The following is a 19,105-nucleotide window of genomic DNA, read 5'->3' as shown; positions in this document are numbered from 1 at the left end:
CATGGCTTAAGCATACATTTTAGTCCAATGACATTTCCAGGGAGAAGCTTACTAGAAACAATCTTTGATAGTGCACAATGCACAATTATCAAACTCCAGTCGTCAAAACCTTAAGCTTACTACAAGTGAACCCTGCCTAGCAAGTGTTCATCCTGGATAACTTAACAACAAAATCTCGGCCTTGTGTCGTCTCTCCTCTCACCGCGGTCACGATAAGGTTGAAAGCCCCAAGTTCATACCTTTCCGTTACTTTGGCAGTTTGGTTTTGTTTGCCAAAATCCGTCCATTAAACACTAATGAAGAAAACAATGCCGAAGCCGAACACATAATTTCCTGTATGAAAATAACAGATATCATATAGCCTGACATGACAGCAGACTTCAGAACGGATATGGGCATAAAGACGTTAAGACTCTAGCTTTTTTTACATGTTGATAGCCGTGACAGTTCGGTTGATAGCCCTTTATCCACTTTTTGTCGGCATGCCGGGCCTGGTAGATGCCATTGCGAACGCCAGGTACCCATTAACAGTGCGGCCTTAAATTCTCTTGTTCACCAACAGAAAGACAAACAGACACACAGGCAGGCACAAAGGCTGCCAAAAATATAACCTCCATTTTTCATAGAGGTAGAAAAAAACAACTTTTGACAGTTGGATTTCAATTAACTTGTTTATTTTAATCTTAGGCCAAAGTACTGTACAATTGAGAAGTCAACCACAGCGTACCATTGTATATTGTTATCGAGTGATCTTTCAAATACATTGCCTCTTGATTGGAATACATGCTGTAAATTGAACGAATGTAATCATACTTCATTTATAATTCATTGGTGAATAGCTCCTATCTCTTTACAAAATAGCCCAGATAACAAGGAGAGCTTTTCACTAGTCAGTGGTGTAAGCCAGAAAACCTTGATTAAATACGATTATTAGTACAACTCGTTCTTTTGCCCGCAATCAGGTTAAACGCAACCAATATTGGCATTTCACCCAATGTGAAAGGCGGTACACTTTGATGTTATACTGCATTGAAATTAATAACAGCAACGTAATAGCGAGAACTGCAGTCCGCCACGATTTGTAGCGTGTGTTTGACTGTGGCTTAGCCGAGCAGGGAGATGAGGCACTTCTTGTAATCGCCTCCACAGTCGTCAGCGATGGCGTCTGCCAGGGGCTTCTCGTACATCTCCTCGTACTTCGCCTTGATGTATTCCATGTCAATCTGCAGCGGTTAGGACCAAACATGTTGCAGTTTACGTCGTACGTACTGTGTTTAGAGTATCTCCGATGAATTGATACTCCTTTACTCTTTCTGTTACATATGTTAAAACATCGGCGTTAGTTTCAAATATCAGAGAAAACTTTGGCAGCCTTCACATTTTGCAGCACTTTTCCTATTCTTTCCCTTGTTTTTTTTTTTTCAATATTTCTTCAGGTCCACACTGAAAACATTGCCACTGTAACCTAAATCAATTCAATCAAGATATAGAGATATCCTGACCGAAAATGTCACCACTACGTACACATCATCACACGAAAATGTAATGTATATTAAGTGCACTATTGCAAGCAGCCAAAGAAATTAAATCACCACGTCATGCGGTAGAAATTATAGGCACATTTACAACACACAACATACGTGAAAGACAGCAAAACTAGTAGAGACGTCGACATGTCATGGGTATATTAAATACAAAAGAGAGAAGAGAAACCATGGCCCGATTTACACGCGTGTTTTAGTCGACTCCAAGTCGAAAAGCCAAAAGTTCTGTTTGCAAAATGCAGAGTTTATCTGAAACCGACTCCGCACGTGTCGACTCCCCAAACGTGTATAAGTCGGGCCTATGACTCACTTGCAAAGGTCAATAGCATGGCAGCACAAGGTGGTAGACTCACTGATTGGTTAGAATGATTGGTGGATCAGTTGATTCTGTTAAAAGAATTTCAAACAAACGCCATGGAATGTTGATAGCACACACTGCAGAGCGGAGGTCTACTGTTTGGCCATGCATTACTGACCTCGCTGCGAGACACCACACCGCGGATCAAGTCGTCATCCGCAGTTCCCGCACCAGACATAGACCTGTTCAACAGTGCTGCGAAGTAGGCAGGCGCATCCAATGCAATCCCCGCTAAAGGTGTAACAGGAACATTAGCCACACATAACATGCGGAGAAGTGCCCCGTAGCAAACTCATCAACAACTCTTTCACCTTGGTCTCACCATTGTTTTCGTTTGCAAACAAAGGTCCAGACGTGTTTTGTTTGTGTCTAAAGGAACTTAACCTTTGACATATTACCCACAATGCATTAGACTCTTAAAATGGCGAACCTCCTTGTTAGAAAAGGCACTTTTTCAAAGATATGTTGCCGAAAGGAGTTATTTTGGTGCGGGAAAACAGGACCGTGGGTTTGGACGTAAACGCTAATGAAAAGAGTTGTGTGGTGATGAAGTTGCGAGGACACAAGAGTTAGTGGTCACAGATTACTGACCTCACTTCTTGTTACTACTATCCGGATGAGTGTTTTATCGTCTGTCCCCAAGCCTTTCATGGATTTGTACAGGCGCTCTGCGAACAGCGCGGGCGTATCCATGGCACCCTTGGCTTCGTGGAGACAACAAATTAAACATACATAACACATCTTAAGATAAACCTTAAGGAACAAAATGATTAAGGAGGAAGCTATTTGAACTGAAAACGTCATGTTACGTGTTACGTTACGTTGGTAATTCGTGCTATTGTAGGTATGATTCCGTTTTAGCTAACAATTTAGTCTGGAAACAACTTTATAACAGAAGTATTTGTAACGTAATGATTTCTAGTTTTCTAATACCTAACAGAAGTAATGAGTCCACATTGTTCTTTTGAAACAGTTCCCATACGCCTATTTGCTCATGGTAAATACAAACCGATGGTGAGGTATCCATCCTCCAGGCTCCCGGTACACTCGCCCTTGATGCTGTCCAGGATGTCTGTGCCGGCAATCTGTAGCAGCAGACCAACAAATTTGCTGAATATATCAACTTGATATTATGCTTGCCATTGACGATGGTTGGTAACTTTGTAAACACCAAAGAACAAATCTGCCATTTGGTCTGTGTCCAAGTTCCCACAAAAGAGTCCCTAAAGCAAGACGATAGTACAGCTATAACAGAAATTCTGGTATAAAAAGCATATTTGTAAATATGTATTCTATCGGTCCGTAGCATCATACCCTCTCATACGCCCTGAATATGGCCCTGAGCTGGTTGAAGTTCCTCAGCGCCAGGATCATGTTGAAGGTGGACTCGTCGGTGCCGAACTTTCCCTCCCCGGCCTGGAAAAACAATCACGGGATGCAACAATCATTGGTATGGTGACCTGATACACCCAGTATGTAAAGTAATGAATGATACACGGTAATCTAAAGAAGTCCGCTTACGTCAAAGAGCTCCTGTGCGTCACTTTCAGCTTCCTCCTCATCAACTTCGTATGACTCATCACGGTTAGCCTGGGTACAAAAACAAAGCAAACATGAAATCGAAGATCACACCTCCGGGCAATATTTACAGTTTTTTTTTCTTTCAGATTCCTTGATCCATGTAATATCCTTCCGGTAAGGGGCCATTCCGACATTCGCCATTGCATTCAAAGTGCGATGGAACGCAATCACTGCTACCAGGTGTAATTTACTCCATAATCTCTAGGTGGCGCACCTGACACATAGACACCAACAGCCGCTCGAAGTGTCCGCTTGTCTCGCTCTTCAAGTCCTCCTCAAGGTCACGGTCAAACTCTACAGTGTAGAAAAACTTTCTCAATACCAAAAACTTCATAGTGCATATATGGAAATATACCTGCATGTTGACTTTGTTCTGCTAAATGTATATCCTTCTTGATGGACTTGTTTTCCCATGATTAAATAAAAATGTCAACATTTCTGGTCAATTTCATTTTTGAGCAGTTAAAACAAATAAAGCTTGCATGGGTCTTATGCTACCTCTAATACCTTATAACTTGTTTCCAGAAATAAATTCAACTATATTTTAGGAGGAGATAGCCCTCACTGTGTACAAGTAGGTAAATGCCTCAAAGAATGCTTAGTTTAAATAATATAAATGATACGTACAACTTAGCATGCTGATTTATTCATATGGTTATACTATTCGTATCGATTTCTGTGTTTGTTTGTTTGTATTGTTGTGTCAATAAAGAATGTTGTTGATGTAGTACCTGCGTTGTACGCCTCCTTTATTGCCGTCAACTCCTGTAAACATAGAGAAAGAAACATTATTAGCGCATGTTCCTCAACAACATGTACAGCACCCCTTTCTGTATTGTATCTTCAAACATTGAAAATGATATAACTTTTCTTCCCTTCGCATTTCTGGCATGGATGGAGTAACTCACATCATTTTTCCTGGTACACATGATCTCAATGAGAGTGGCCTCGTCCGTCCCCGCGCCCTTCATGGCCTTCCTCAGGCAGGTGGCGTCATACACTGCAGGTTTCTGCATCATCGCTAGGATCGCTTTCTCAAAGTTCCCACCGAGCTCGCTCTTCAGCTCGTCTATCAGGTCCTATAAAACGTCGACAAATGTTCGGATACATTTAAGGATACATTTTCAAATCATAACGATCATTAAGATGTTTTGGATACAAGTCAGCATTTTTACTGTAAATTGCAACTATTGTCTTTTTGCCTTATAGTGTTAACCGTTTGTCAGCCTATAGTAGACTTTGGAAAAACTGACCTTGCCATACGCCTGTTTGAACATGGTGTCTATCTCCTGCCTCTGGTCGTTCGAGCGATGACACAGGATCTCTATGATGGCGTCCTCGTCCGTGCCTGTAACCCAAGGCAAAGGTGCGCTATGTTGGACGTATCAGGAATTAGGAAAACACTACTTTGCACGCGAACGCGTGCACACAGACACGTTCACACACAGACACACAGAGACGTACAGAGAGATTTAGGCATGCCGAGAGAAAGTGAAAGAAATAGAGATAGACACCCACACTCACTCATTCACGCACACACACACACACAAGCCAACTAACTCACTCTATCTCTCAGCTCTCTCACACATATTCACACTCACACATACATACATACATACACACATACATACATGCATACATACATACATGCATACACGTGCGATTGCGCCACAGAGCGGACGTAGATAGCATGACATGTCAACTGATGCTAGACTATATGAATTATCACTAATGATTAAGGCTGATGTCCCTTACCGAAGCCTTTCATCGCCTTACGCAAAATCTTGGCATCCTCCTCAGCGTCGAAGTCCGGAAAGGGGTTGACGGAAGCCTGTGTACAAATGTGGCAAAAAGACATCATTGCAGATTGCTCGATGGAGGTACATAAAAAGAAGAATATCTAATTCCCGCTTTTCCTATACTTTTTAACATGCAAATAACTTAAATCTTAGTTTATATATAGCACTTTATATTTAGCCTAGAGTAAGCTGTCTCTAACAGAGTGGACAACGACGGCACTACCCAAATATTTACGTGTCTTCCTTCCTACATTTCATACATTATGTACAACGCACACTATCCAGACCTTGGGATCTTGCATGTGAGCACTCTAAAGTTGCGTGCAGGAGAAACATTGTGGACGCGATCAAAAATTCATGCATCTTGCTTTAGGGCAGAGGCTGATAATGCACCTGTCTTTGTTTATTTTTTGTCTACTTTTTCCATGGACGCCCAACAAAGTGCCTTCTGTCCATAGTTCATGTTGAACATTTGTAGCCATGGTATATATAGAGATAGTATCACTTGGTAAACAGGGATGTTTGCATCCGAAAAGGGTCAAGCTCGGCGTGCTTTGTACTGCATAACCTTGTTCTGCGTTTACATGGCAACAAGATTGTAGGTGGTTGTTAGTAGCGCAAGGAAGTCTGGTCAAGGCCGCTTTAAGAATGCCGTGTGTTGTTCTAAGATACACACGCTAACAGGTCATTCAGTTTTTCATAACCTATAAATGAAATAATCAATTGAATATTTTTAAATTCTTCGGGCCAATGTGCGATTCACCTATAGTAAATTATTTCATTATGTGATTAATCAAACTAGTACTCAGGCCTCCGCGATTTTTTAATCCCTTTTTTGTTAGTTTGATGCTTATCATCCGTACCTAGCTCTGTTACCTTGTACAAACTGTAGTCGTGGTACCGAATAAGTTTATGTAAACACTGACAGAATTCGGATAAAGGAACAAACAGTAAAGTTGAAGTGAACAGGGAACAACACCACATGACCAGATAATGTATCGGCAAATTTTAAACTATTCTCGGGACATTTCATACCGTGTAATAATATCACTTAGATCATGTTCGTCTTTGTATTTCAGCACATATATCTATATTGAAAGCTTCGTATATCAAATATCAACAGACGCTAGGGATTACGTATACAAATCGCTAATGAATCGTGTTTCTTGGCAAGATCAGGAAGGTTCACGGCAGTTTCGGATACATTATTGTGACCATTTGTGTCCTTGAAAATTCTCATCGATCTTTCCAATCTCCATGCCCTTTTTAATCTTTCTTGATCCGCCCCTCTGTGACTCACGATCACTTACTCGTGATAAGGGAAATACATCGTGTGCGAATCAGTCATCAGTCTTTGCATTATTTATCAACGCATTGTTGACAGCCGTAATGGAACAGGTGAAACGGGTCAACAAAGGGAAATATATACAGTCTCCTAGCTTGAACCGTTTTAAGATTATTACAAAGTATTGATTCTGGTCACCCCTTTCTTCTTTATTCATTATCTAATGTTTTAAAACATATGCGTTCAGCAACAGTGCACAATCGAACGGATGTGAGACCAGAACGCGCCCCACCCTCCCGTGGGATAGAAAACGCGTGGGTGGCTTTGTGTAAAGTGCAGGAATATTTAGGGGAAGTTTGAGTAATAGATATCTTATAAGAATGTGTTCCCAATTCTTGGGTTGTCGTGTGAAAAAGCAACAACCACAAGTTTCAACTCCGTTTCCTCTATGTTCTTTAACAAATATCATTGAAAGTGCATGACTATTAGAATACGTATGTATCTGCCTTGATTCTGAGCCAATATATTGTACCATGACCCTTTCTGGGTGCCTCTGCTAGGTAGGAACGCCCTTTTGTGGTTATCAGGGCGTACCGTGATTAGAATAAATGGCTCTGAGCAGAATTACGCCTAGAGAAGGAGAATTAGCATACCATATACCCATTAGTGCTATATGAAACTACTAGTATATCATATATATCATGCTGATACGAGTAGCACGGAATGCTGTAAGCTACGATATCGCGGTATCTGAAAGCATATTCGTTACAGGTGCTACACGATTTACATGTAAATGTATACAAAACACAATGCAATCCACCTTGTCACGGGACGTGGGCTACAATGCTGTTGTGTTGACACAGTACGGTTTCTGAAACAGCCTTTGATTCTTGTATCACTGTGCAGGCGTGTCGTGTTTGCTTTATACCATTATCAGATAGAAACATGCCGTAATCGAAAACAGCCTGATAGGAATTTAGTTCATTTCCATTAAAAAAACAGGTTAACCACTAGTATTAAAACAGACACAATTTATTGCTGCCTACAGCTTTCTGTAATCGCAATATGTAGTAATTCACAGCCAAGATTTTTTTTTTTTTTTAAATCTAAAACTATGATTGATTGAGTGAAGGAAAGCATGCGGTATGCAGAGACTGATAACAACCTAAGTAAACTGCTGTCCACCTGACACGCCTACTGACCGCCATGTTTAATGGAAATTTCCTCCTGAATACAGTGCAGAAACATTCAGTTATGTTATAAGTGCTTGGGATCAACCGGCCTGGCAACGTGACCGACGCGTATCTATGTAACTAACGGTGTACATAGCATAGACCTACTTAGTATTCTGAACACTGGGTTCGCGAGCAGCGCTTTTCACATTTTACACGGGTCAGTACATGCATAATCATGCGGCATGTATCGCCCCTATAGCGGGCCTCTGCTACAGGAAACCATGCAACCACACTAACCCTGAATCTTGTAGCGTACTTGGTTCAACGTTTACGACTGATACTAAATCTTAAGACAGCCACATGTTCTTAAGGTCGACGCCCCGTACTGAATACGCCAACGCCCTTCTACGCTGTGGTATACGAGGCACGCTACGGTCATACCACGGTGATCATAATCGTACAGAGTATGGCAGAGTACAGTTAGACTTACCATTTCAGTGCAGACACCGTTAGTTCACACGCGAATGGAACAGAAAAGTCGGAAAGGGAACTGCTAGCCTCGTCTGGTGGTGTTTAACTGACCGGTCAGCTGGTTGGGTGGGAGGGGTAAGGGTCACTGGGTGTGAGGGTGTGTAAGGGGGCACCTGTTGTCTACAAACCACGGAGCGCGATGTGACACGCACACGGAAGTGGTTCCTTTAACTTCGCCCTTTGACTCCACCGTATGCCTAGAATTTCCTTTTCACTACCACATGCTGAGGAGGTTACTAACCAATAGGGTTTTGTTATATAGATACCATGGAATTACCATATCCTTGAGTTAAAGGCATTAAAGCCAAACATAAGGATCAGCATTTCAATAATAAAGAATTGTGATGAATAGTCGACCTCATTTACATAACAATTTTTCAGTTAACTGGCGATACAAGTTTATTAATTAATTCATTATAAGAGAATTGGTAAATGAGGTGTAGGCGTAACTTAACTTTGTCGATTTGCAAACCAGCGATGTATGCTTCATGTAGCATATGAGCGTCTTTCTGTAAGGAAATGAATACCAAAGTTTGCCTACACCGTGCACCTGTCTTCCGTGGAATGTGATCTTTGGTTATCAAGGCCCAGAGACTGTCACGTGTCATTTTGGACTATGTGCCTCGATAGCTCAGTTGGGAGAGCGTTAGACTGAAGTCCCGGAAGCCGGCATACTGGCTTGACAAATTGGAGATCTAAAGGTCCCTGGTTCAATCCCGGGTCGAGGCAGCTTCTTTTCCCAAAATGTGCATTCTTCTTTTTTTCCAGTCTGATTATCACCATATTTATTCAGGCGAGTGACCTACCCTTATGGCTGGGCTTGTAGACGACGGATAGTATTTTCTATATAATCCAGGGTAGTCAAAGAAACCATGGTGACGGTCAAATCATCATCATCATCATCATCACCATGTAATTCCGTGCCATTACGGCAGTCAGACCACGGCTAACCGAAAAAATCACAAAGTATTGTAAAAAGATCAGATCTCAAGTGCAATGCTTTGTGTTATATCCGAAAATTTGCATATACGTGCAAGCATAATCATAATCATTCAAAATTGATACGTGTCGGCAAAAAGTTAGCCATTAAAACAGTATTCTTTGAAACTAGATGCACTATTTGCCTTCTGTCTAGACTAGTACTCAAAACCATGTACCCGTTCTCAGACGTTGACATCATTATGTTCTGCAGGGTTCGGACGTGTAGCAAACATTACTCATGATACGGGAAGGGAACCAGATGTTTGTCTGAAACTATCATACGAATTTGTTTAACATCCATCTAGTCTATGTCTAACATCCATCTAGTAAACTGTAAAACAATACTGTTGCCGATAGTGACTTTGTTGGAAATCAAAACTATCATAACGTTAGTCTACATATAGGGAATATCTAATTCGATGTGTACGCCACCAAGCGGAATGCACGCAAACTTCTTATTCTGCTGGCATTTGACCCCAGAAATTCGGAACTCACTACGGTCCAAAATCTACTCCATGCAGGTCAGAAAGGCGCCAGTCAGGGGCATGGCACTTACCGTCATATTTATAGGGACTGGTCTATGTATCGAACCCTGTAATTTATTTGTCAAATACAAGTTGTTTTTACGTTATGGAAATGCTGTTTCTACGGCCGCTTTCGAGATCATATCCATTCATATGCAAACATCGTATTCCAACTCAACACAGTCATTTCTGCTAAATACCAACGCTCCTGGGCAATAGTACCGTCAGAAAACAGCATGTTAACCAATGAGTTCAATATTACACCAGACATATCCTAGTACATACCGCTCCCTCTTGGTGCTTAAAGAAGCCGGTAAACCACGCCAGCGGATCCATCTTGTACCCCCGTCACCGCGTGTCTGACCGATATGGAGATGTTATATTGAGATTTCCCATCTGCCCCTGTGCTACTGACCCGTCTATATGCGTCGCATCTGTCATCTCCCGGAATGGGAACAGTGGTGATAACTCGTGTGTGTTGGTGTTGATTGACGGAAGGCCATGACTATGACCTTAGTAAACCCGGTATCCAAACCGGTAATACTCAGCGGCAGGGTCTCCTTCGTCTCTCCAAGCTAAAACAGGATAATCATTGGATATCTGGAAACTTCCAACCTTGGTATCCTTGTCATCAACACGAGCTCAGTAGATTTGGCATTTTCAGATACTGTGTTGTAAATTATATATGGTGAGAGAGTAGAGCGGTTTGACTTTGAATTTTGAGACAAGTAGATACTTCTATCGGCATTGAAATTAAAAAGAAAATATTGCTTTAGATTCGAGGTAAAGGAGTACGGGTGGCGTATGTTAAATCGAGCAAAATTGCAAAACATTTTGTTTGTTAATAGATTTTTTTGGCGTTTGTAAATGAAGGTCCAGATCAGTCCAACTTATACAAATGTTATGATAATCGCTACGTTTCACCATCAAGCATGCTGTTTGACCTATAGGTTAGTGACCTACAATGAAAGGAATTCGCATACCACAGTGTTCTATACAGGCTCTTCATTTGACGTCATTTGCGCCATGTTGGATTACAGTGTTTGTCTGTACGACACACGAAGATGCTAGTGCTTAATTCAATTATCCACCAATTGGTCTCCAGGGGATTCAAATTATAATTATTGTGACGTCAATGGGAAGTGTATGGTGCCATAAACGCCGAGAAGCTGGGAGATGGTGCACGGGGTCAGCTTTTTTTACACAATTATTGCTCTCTCATCTTGGATAAGAGACAACACAGCAGTTAACGTTTATGTTTCAGGAAACAACATTCGTGTGAAACAACTTGCATGAAGGAGTTCCCCAAAACTCTATGACTTTTCTTCAGATTTATTGCCAATAAATAAACGCCTTTCCATATATCGACTGAAACACCCGTGTAAAATCATCCTCAAATTCAGTCTTAGAATGATTTATTCTATAGGTTCAGAAATGTGCAATCGTCAATGTAAATTACTGTACATCCGTGAAACAGGGCTATTGTAGTGACTGCTGAGTGTTTGTCTGTCACTAAGATTACAACTTTGCCACTGATTAGACTAAGTCAAGCTCGAGACCAGATGGACTCGACTTAGGCAGTAAGCAAGCAGACTAAGTCATAAATACAAACAATTTACCAGTCTCGTTGATCATCCAGGGTTTCTCGTATGCACATTCTTTGCTACCTGATCCATGGACATTCAGCGAATCTCTTATCGGTCGAACCTCTAATTGACATGCTTTCATTGGTTGAGCTACTAATTGTGACGGACAGTCGGTCACTGCAGCTGAAACACAGGTGTGGAATATACAAGAGAAGCCATTGCTTGGGTCTAAAGGGGGTACGAAATTTATTGCTATGTTTTATCATCGTAGAAGTATTGGTAGGTATCTAATAGGACAGATTTAATATGTGGCAAAGAATAAACGTATAGGTAAGCGATGCTAATTTCCTTTACGCGGTTGTTTGGGTAATCAAAGGAATCACATTTTATTGACGTGAAGTAGTTATTTACCTGGAGAAAAATATGGAACAGTCTAGACCTGGCGCGGTCGTGACAGCCGGACCCACAGTTGGGTGCTTTCGTGCCAGACTGGAGGTCCGCATTATTCTCATCTCTCACTTTGTGTAAAACGCAAAGATTCGTTTTCTGTTGTAACTGTAGCGCTTTCTTTCTCGCCAGCAGCGCGCCTACAGATACGAAACTGTCTAGCTTACTTGAAACATTTTTTTTTTCTGTTTGGAAGTTAATCAATTGATCGCCAGCAATGGAATAATGTGAGCGTTCGGTAACATTAACTCGTGCGTTGTAAAAATGTAATGGTATACTGTAAATGCAGAAATGTTCGCGGTGGACTAATGTTCGCGGTTTTCGCGGCGGCCGCTTCACCGCGAATTTAAAACCACCGCGAACATTTTTCCATAACAGTAAGGGATTACAGTGCATGGTGCTACCGCGAAATTAAAACCAACGCGAAAATTCCATTTTCCCGCTACCGCGAAATTAGATCCCCGCGAACTTAAATGCATTTACAGTATTTGTCACTTGTCTGAACTGCATGTCACCATGCATGTATTCTCCAGGAAAGGATCTGACAGCTTTTCTTGGTACTGCAGTGTAAAAGGCGGTTTGTATATTTTATAGAAAATTGACCAGCAAGTGAAAATTATCAGATCGCCAAGAGAATGGTTAAGAAAGCTCACAAACGATTCTGGATAACATATGCTTTGTTGAACCTCAGTATCTAATTTATACCCCATGCATTGTTCAGAAAAGCTCAGGATGAACAAGTAACGTTACATGTACACCATGCAACTTCTCATTGAATGAAGATTCTGTTAGTGAAACTTAGCTCTGGTGATAATCTCTTGTACGCAAATCCAAGCCACCTGCAAATACCTACAAATGAAAATATCCTTTGTTTTTGCTATGAGTTTAAGGTATCAAACATTCACTACTCATTTTGCAGCTTCTCCGTATGATTTCTACCATAGTCGCAAACTTGGAAGTGTAAAAAAATTGATGCGCTCGCGGATGCCATTCACATAATAAGTCAACGTGGTCGAATATAACGTATTGTATTAAATTGCAAACTGTTGTTCTATTGCTTAACTCGAAGATACGATTAAGAATGCCGATGCATGATCGTAGTTCACTCTATTGAATGATGTTGTCATCTAATCCCTGCTCCTTTAGTCCTTCACGATGGCGAGTAGCATGTTCTTGTAGTCTCCGCCACACTCATCCTTGATGGCCTCAGACAGCGGCCGGCCGTACCGCGTCTCAAATACCTCCTTAACCTGCTGAAGATCGATCTGTACCAGGATGGAAGGATGAGGCATGCTGTATCATACCGTATCAAATGCTGAGTGTCACTTTTACCTCACGATCTATAATGATGACTTCCCTGTGTGTTCAATAGGAAGGTCAATAAAATCTGGAAAGGTGCCCAAAGTAAATCATCTGTCAAAGAAATTAATTCAACAGAATACGATGCAAACGATCGATCAAAATATGAGTTTTTAGTACGCATGCGCAATGAAATGCATTATGGGTAATATTTCAAAGGTGAAATCCAATAACTTCTATTGTGTCATTGTATGGACCATACTAAAGACATGTTTTATTTACGTTTCAGGGGTATATCACCCACAGTGCATTTCTTCACGCATGCGTACATGGAACATGGACCTCGTTTTCAGTGCATGTACCTCTGATCTGGAGACCACACAGCGGATCAGAGTGGAGTCGTCCGTGCCGATCCCTTTGCACGCGTCGTTTATCCGCTTGGCGAAGAACCCGGGAATGTTTCGCACACAGTAAACTAAAAATTTAAGGATAGTGTAAGGTAAGCTCCTATCTGATAAGAGTAATGGATTAGAATATATCGTTCCTCTTCCATTTGACTCGAGTAGATGGGCTCCGGATCCAGCGAAATGTGATGGAATTCGTTTACACATCTTCAACGGCAGAGAATAATGAATTTGGATGGTATTAACAATAGAAAAGATCTAGATTTCAACATACACTCACCAATAGCCATATATCCGTCTTTGATTGCTCCATCGCACTCTTCGTCTATCATGTTGTCTATGGAGTTCCCTGAAAGCTTTATAAAAGAAACACTGTCAGTGTCAGATAATTAGATACCTCTAGCATCCTGTGCTACAATACAAACAATCGATATAATACAGATAGAACAGTCGCACCTGTGAACGTAGAGAATTGTCTCTGTGTCGACCTTGAGTCTGGTCTTGCGAAAGAAATTTGTTACAGTATGCTCTGTTTGTTACTCTATGCGAGATTATGAGACAATGTGCTTGTACCTCGAGATACTTGTCGAACATAACACGAAGGTGAGGGAAGCTTCTCAGGGCCAGGACAGAGTTGAACTTGGACTCATCCGTCCCACGCTGGCCTTCCCCCGCCTAAATAAAGTGAGAGCACAACCCAACACGTTAGGACTGTATGCACGTTGGACCAGATGAAGTAAGACTAGACTTAATTCATGAATTGATAGAAGAATTGGAGAGAAGTCAAATGTAATTCCTTAGCATGATACGCGTTTGTTTAATATTCTCACATATTCTACTTCTAAAGCTTATATCTGTGTATGTGTTATTATTAAAACAACAAAACTTACGTCATATATCTCAGTGGCATCCTCCTCGGCTAAACCTTCGTCTACGTCATTTTCGTCTCCTTCCTCTCGGCCAGCCTGAAAAAACAGACAGTCTAGATGAGCTATGAAATGTGATATAATCATGTTTTCAGAATTGATCAAATTCTGAGGACAGTAAGGTGTTAATATTTTTATTCAACACATATGATGATGAATTTGTCATTCCGAATGTATTTCTACTAACAAATCGAAACCGTGTGACCACGTCAGTGACCGTATTCTAATTCGTAACGCGCTCTTGCCCAAAAGCCATGAACAATCTAACATACGACCATTACAATTTGAATGTTAATTGCAACTTTTCTTCAATGCAGCGAAGCAGTTCTATATCTAGTTGACTTAAGATATGTATACGTGGGTACATATCTGAAGAAAACTTATAAGATATTGATATTTACGTTGCACAGAGAGACCAACAGCCGTTTGAAATGCCCGCTGGTTTCGCCTTCGATGTCATCCTCAAGGCTGTCGCCATCAAACACTAGACAGGGGAGGTAAAACACCAATCCAGTAAGCTGTAAAAGTTGTTCTGAAGACAAATGAAATGTATGTGTTGAAAATGCAAGTATTGTAGCTATCATGATGTAATACATAATGGGATCAAACAAACGTTTTGGTGCTATTCTTATATAGCCTAGGCGAAATGAATAAGTAGAGCGCACATAAAACGTCTATTAACTTACCCTCTGCATAGGTCGATTTTAGCTCCTCCATTTCCTAAGGAAAATATTTAAAAGAGAGAGTTACATTCAATTTGCTTTTTTTTACACGTAATATTGTCGCCATGTGCCACACTGTACAGGGATTACTTTCATGGCATTTTTCTCCTAACCGAGTATCTGTCCTTAAGCTTGGTGCTGAATTATACTTCCATTGGCACTGTTGCTTTCAGAAGAACGCAACAGTGCCAAGGGAAGTATGATTCAGCACCAAGGACAGATACTCGGTTAGGAGAAAAATGTAATGAAAGTAGTCCCTGTACAGTGTGGCACTGCCGCTGTCGTAGATACCTCTACATCAATCACATGCTTACTGTACACAATACATAAGCTATACGTGCAGATACATGTCTTGTACCTCCTTTTATGTCATTTACGTCTACATTGTCACTTCTTACTTTTCCAAACAGATAATGATACACAATTAGTTGCTCATCGCAATAGTAACACTTAGTTTGAGTTCGTATTATGCTATCACTTATCAAAGTCGACATATCTCCTTCATACCTGGTTATCTTTGGTGCACATGATTTCGATGAGAGCCTGCTCATCTGTCCCCATCCCCTTCATGGCACCCTTGATGCAACGCGCCAGGTACTCGGCAGGTGGCGTTAGTAGTGCTACCACTACCTCCTCGAAGTCGCCTTTTAGCTCGCTCTTCAATCGATCTATTAGACGCTTGTTGAGATTGACAAAATGAAATTTTGGTTTGTGTTCTCTGTATAACGGCAGTGTCCTTAACTTATGATAACTTCCTTAAAGCTTAGACGAGTGACTTTATCAAAGACTTATGAGGAAGGGACCTTTTCCCCTCGCATATTGAAAATTGTCATAGTTTGCAAATAGTTTGAAAAAACGGGTTGGACAAAAGTCAGTAATAAAGTTCCAAGTTTCCTTTTGTAAAAAATAACTTTTTCGTGGTACTTCATTCTTACCTCCCCATACATCTGCTTGAACTTTTCCCGGATCTCCAGTCTCTGTTCGTTACTCCTGTTCGCCAGCACATCAATAATGGGGTCTTCATCTGTGCCTATATGTATAATGTATGTAACGTTACGGTTTCTGTGAACAAGGAGGTTCATATATGCATGGTTCCAACTGCGCCTTGCAGATAGATGCATTATGGGTAATGTGTCAAAGTTGAAGGTCTCAAACTTCTGGATAAATTCTGAAAGTCTCAAACAGCTCTTGTCTGGACATATCCGCATACAGATATATACCCTGTGTCAAGCCCAGGTACGGAGGGCGTTTTAAAAACTTTTGTTGGGCTGAAACTCTGACAGCTTAGGGTAAAACGCATGCCCAGGCGAGCGTTTGTGTTTCACAGGCCTTAAACTTTGATATATTACTAACAATCCATCTCACTTCGCATACGAGGGTGGAGCCACGAGGCAAATTAAGCATTTGATACCATGAGAGGTAGTAGTATGATCTATAAAAAAAATTATATATGATTCGTCAAATAGGATTAGAAGGATCCAGATGAACTGTACCTACCCCATCCTTTCATGGCTTCATATAGCGTCTCCGCATCGACTTCAGCATCAAAGTCTTCAGCAGGAAAAATGGTACCCTGAGGTAGGTGTTAAAATTATATCTGATGTTTATTTGCAAAATCATGCCCGATGGCTAATTGCATATACAGTCTCAAGAACTAAGAGAGGTAAATACATAAATTATTTAATTTTATATAATATCATAAATCATAAGTACCAGTACTGTACACTGCCGATACACATTGACAGGGAGATTTGTTATTATCTTCTAACGCTCCTTTCCTTGGTCAAAAGCTTGTATGAAACCAAAATACGAACCTTTCTAATTATATCCGACAATAATAGAAGTAGACTTCTACTGTGTCGTAACATTGAAGTCAAAGCACCGAATCATTTAGTAGAGATGTCTAAATAGTCTATTTTGCAATGATGCATCCTGTCAATAGCCATTCTCTTTAATGAAAATTCTCTTGATAGACAAAAAAAGGTCAATTGGACAAAAATGCTTCACAAATTTATGTTCAATATGTTGTACAATAGTTATGTTCGAGACGGAGGCATTTGTGTATGTAAGAAACGTCTGTGTCAGTTTTCCGTTGTCCCTGCTCATGCACTGTATATACAAATGGCTTTGAATATCAAAACGTACACATTATTATCATTTATCTACTGTCTTGTTATCAATTATTAATCACTATTGTTAGATTTGTCATACGTACAATAGGTTCTTATAGGTTTCTGATTAATATCTATGCATCGAAGCACACAAAATATGCCAGTTGAAAATAAGCTAAAAATGATTCTGCCTTGATCATTACATGCATACCATCCTCATATGATATCTTTTCTTCGAATTCAATGGTATCTATATATAGACTTGTAGAACGATTAGCTATTACTAAGTCGCAGGTCTCTTCAGAATACAACTGATAGTCGTGGTCGTTATGCACAGTGCGAAATTTGTATGTTTTTTGGCAGAAACCCGGCCATGCCTGCCCTGAACCAGACTGGAGCAGCCTGAACAGGATGCTGTTGGACCGGTGCCAAATACTCCATGTCTGCTGTAATAGTAATGTCGTAACCTATTCCACTGTTAACGGCTATCACTGAGCGACCACACAGCGGCCAAAATTGGATTTGTGTACATCTTCATTTTATAATTGAAAAATGATACAAGATGTGAAAGACAACAAAACAACAAACAAAACGTTGAAAAATCTTTTTTTTTTTGTCTTGAAAATTTGTTGAGCAATCTGCCAAATTTTTGGTCGCTCAGAGGTGCTTTAGTGAACAGGGAATATAGTCAAACTGTACAAAGACCATTGTGAGGTTAGTCCAGCGTGCTCCAGAAAATATACCACGTCTAAGATTAGGAGGGGATGTAAATCGTCATATCTTATTCCAGTCTATCTGTTGATAAGTGCTGCCTTTATTCATAGCTCGATCGTTCATTCCAACACCGCAATTTTCTGGACGGACGTGTAGTGCTGGTTGCCATGCGCCATGTTCTGTTCCTGCATTAGCGTGACCGGTATATTGAGTAGGGAGTGGCCCGATATAACTGTCGCGTGAAGAACAGTACAATTTATAACATTATCTCTAGGATACGGTAGATATAATGATCGGCATGACGAGTGTATTTTTGAACGGTAAAATTGGCCTGCATTCAAACTTTGAATTGATTTCTAATAGCTTGAGTGAGTGACACATCATCCCATACCACCTACACCCCACCCCTTACCCCAGCTCCTCATAAGCACAAAGATATTTGCTAATACAAACACAAGGGTACGTGTCACTGTCAAAGCCGACTCATCTAACGGTTTCACCGTTCCTGGCCAGGCGAAGGTTGGCAGCCCTCCCTCAACACTCCATACCTTTAATGATTAAAAATATTATACGAACCTGAACGTCTGCCATGCTGTCGATGGTCCCAGGGGATTAAAACTTCCTTTCCTCGAATAGACCCACAGCTGACCTGGTGACAGCCGGGGATATGCCAATAGGATGACCAACCAGCTACGCCCACATTCAGCGAGGTCACACTAGTCTCAACAATCGATTTCATTCGAGTCACGTTTTATCGAGCTGTTTGTGTCTGCAATTCTCTTGGAGATCGCATGGACTGACGATACCTTCATTACCTTGATATGAATGTGCTTCTAAAGGTCTCAAGGAATAGTCATGGTAAAGTCATGGCAAGACCAATGGTGTTTTCACGATGAAACCACTCCACAGTTATATTAACGGCGCATGTTTAGTGAGTAACGTGTCAAAGGCGAAGGCTCGTAACTTCAAATCAGTTTTTGCCTGTACAATTATTGATACCATGTCCAGATGTGTTTTGTTTGAGGGACCTTTAACCTTGACATATTGCCCACAATGTATCTCGCTGTGAATATCATTCAGTAACAATCACGCTGCGCATGCGCAGTTTATAAATTGAA

General features: G+C 40.9%; 1 protein-coding gene and 1 non-coding gene across 2 annotated transcripts; one reads left to right on the top strand and one right to left on the bottom strand.

The window, feature by feature from the left end:
- Positions 1–663: 663 nt before the first annotated feature.
- Positions 664–18,682, bottom strand: LOC118404144 (annexin A6-like). Its single transcript, XM_035803161.1, has 21 exons — positions 18,564–18,682; positions 16,660–16,735; positions 16,098–16,192; positions 15,670–15,840; positions 15,127–15,160; positions 14,842–14,924; positions 14,405–14,479; positions 14,088–14,189; positions 13,795–13,870; positions 13,473–13,585; positions 12,957–13,076; positions 5,239–5,314; positions 4,737–4,831; positions 4,392–4,562; positions 4,215–4,248; positions 3,698–3,777; positions 3,424–3,492; positions 3,217–3,318; positions 2,912–2,987; positions 2,494–2,606; positions 664–1,223 (listed from the first exon to the last, which is right to left on the bottom strand). Exons 1-21 carry the CDS (start codon positions 18,576–18,578, stop codon positions 1,104–1,106), a joined length of 1,896 nt encoding a protein of 631 aa, XP_035659054.1. The 5' UTR covers positions 18,579–18,682; the 3' UTR covers positions 664–1,103.
- On the top strand, positions 8,894–9,002 carry Trnaf-gaa. The gene is made up of 2 exons: positions 8,894–8,930; positions 8,967–9,002. It is a non-coding gene; the product is annotated as a tRNA-Phe (tRNA).
- Positions 18,683–19,105: the final 423 nt, after the last annotated feature.

The sequence above is a fragment of the Branchiostoma floridae genome, chromosome 2, assembly GCF_000003815.2.
Source record: "Branchiostoma floridae strain S238N-H82 chromosome 2, Bfl_VNyyK, whole genome shotgun sequence".
Classification (NCBI taxonomy): Eukaryota; Metazoa; Chordata; class Leptocardii; order Amphioxiformes; family Branchiostomatidae; genus Branchiostoma; species Branchiostoma floridae.
Note: the sequence above shows the minus strand (reverse complement) of the source record. Positions and strands in the feature narration are given on the sequence as shown.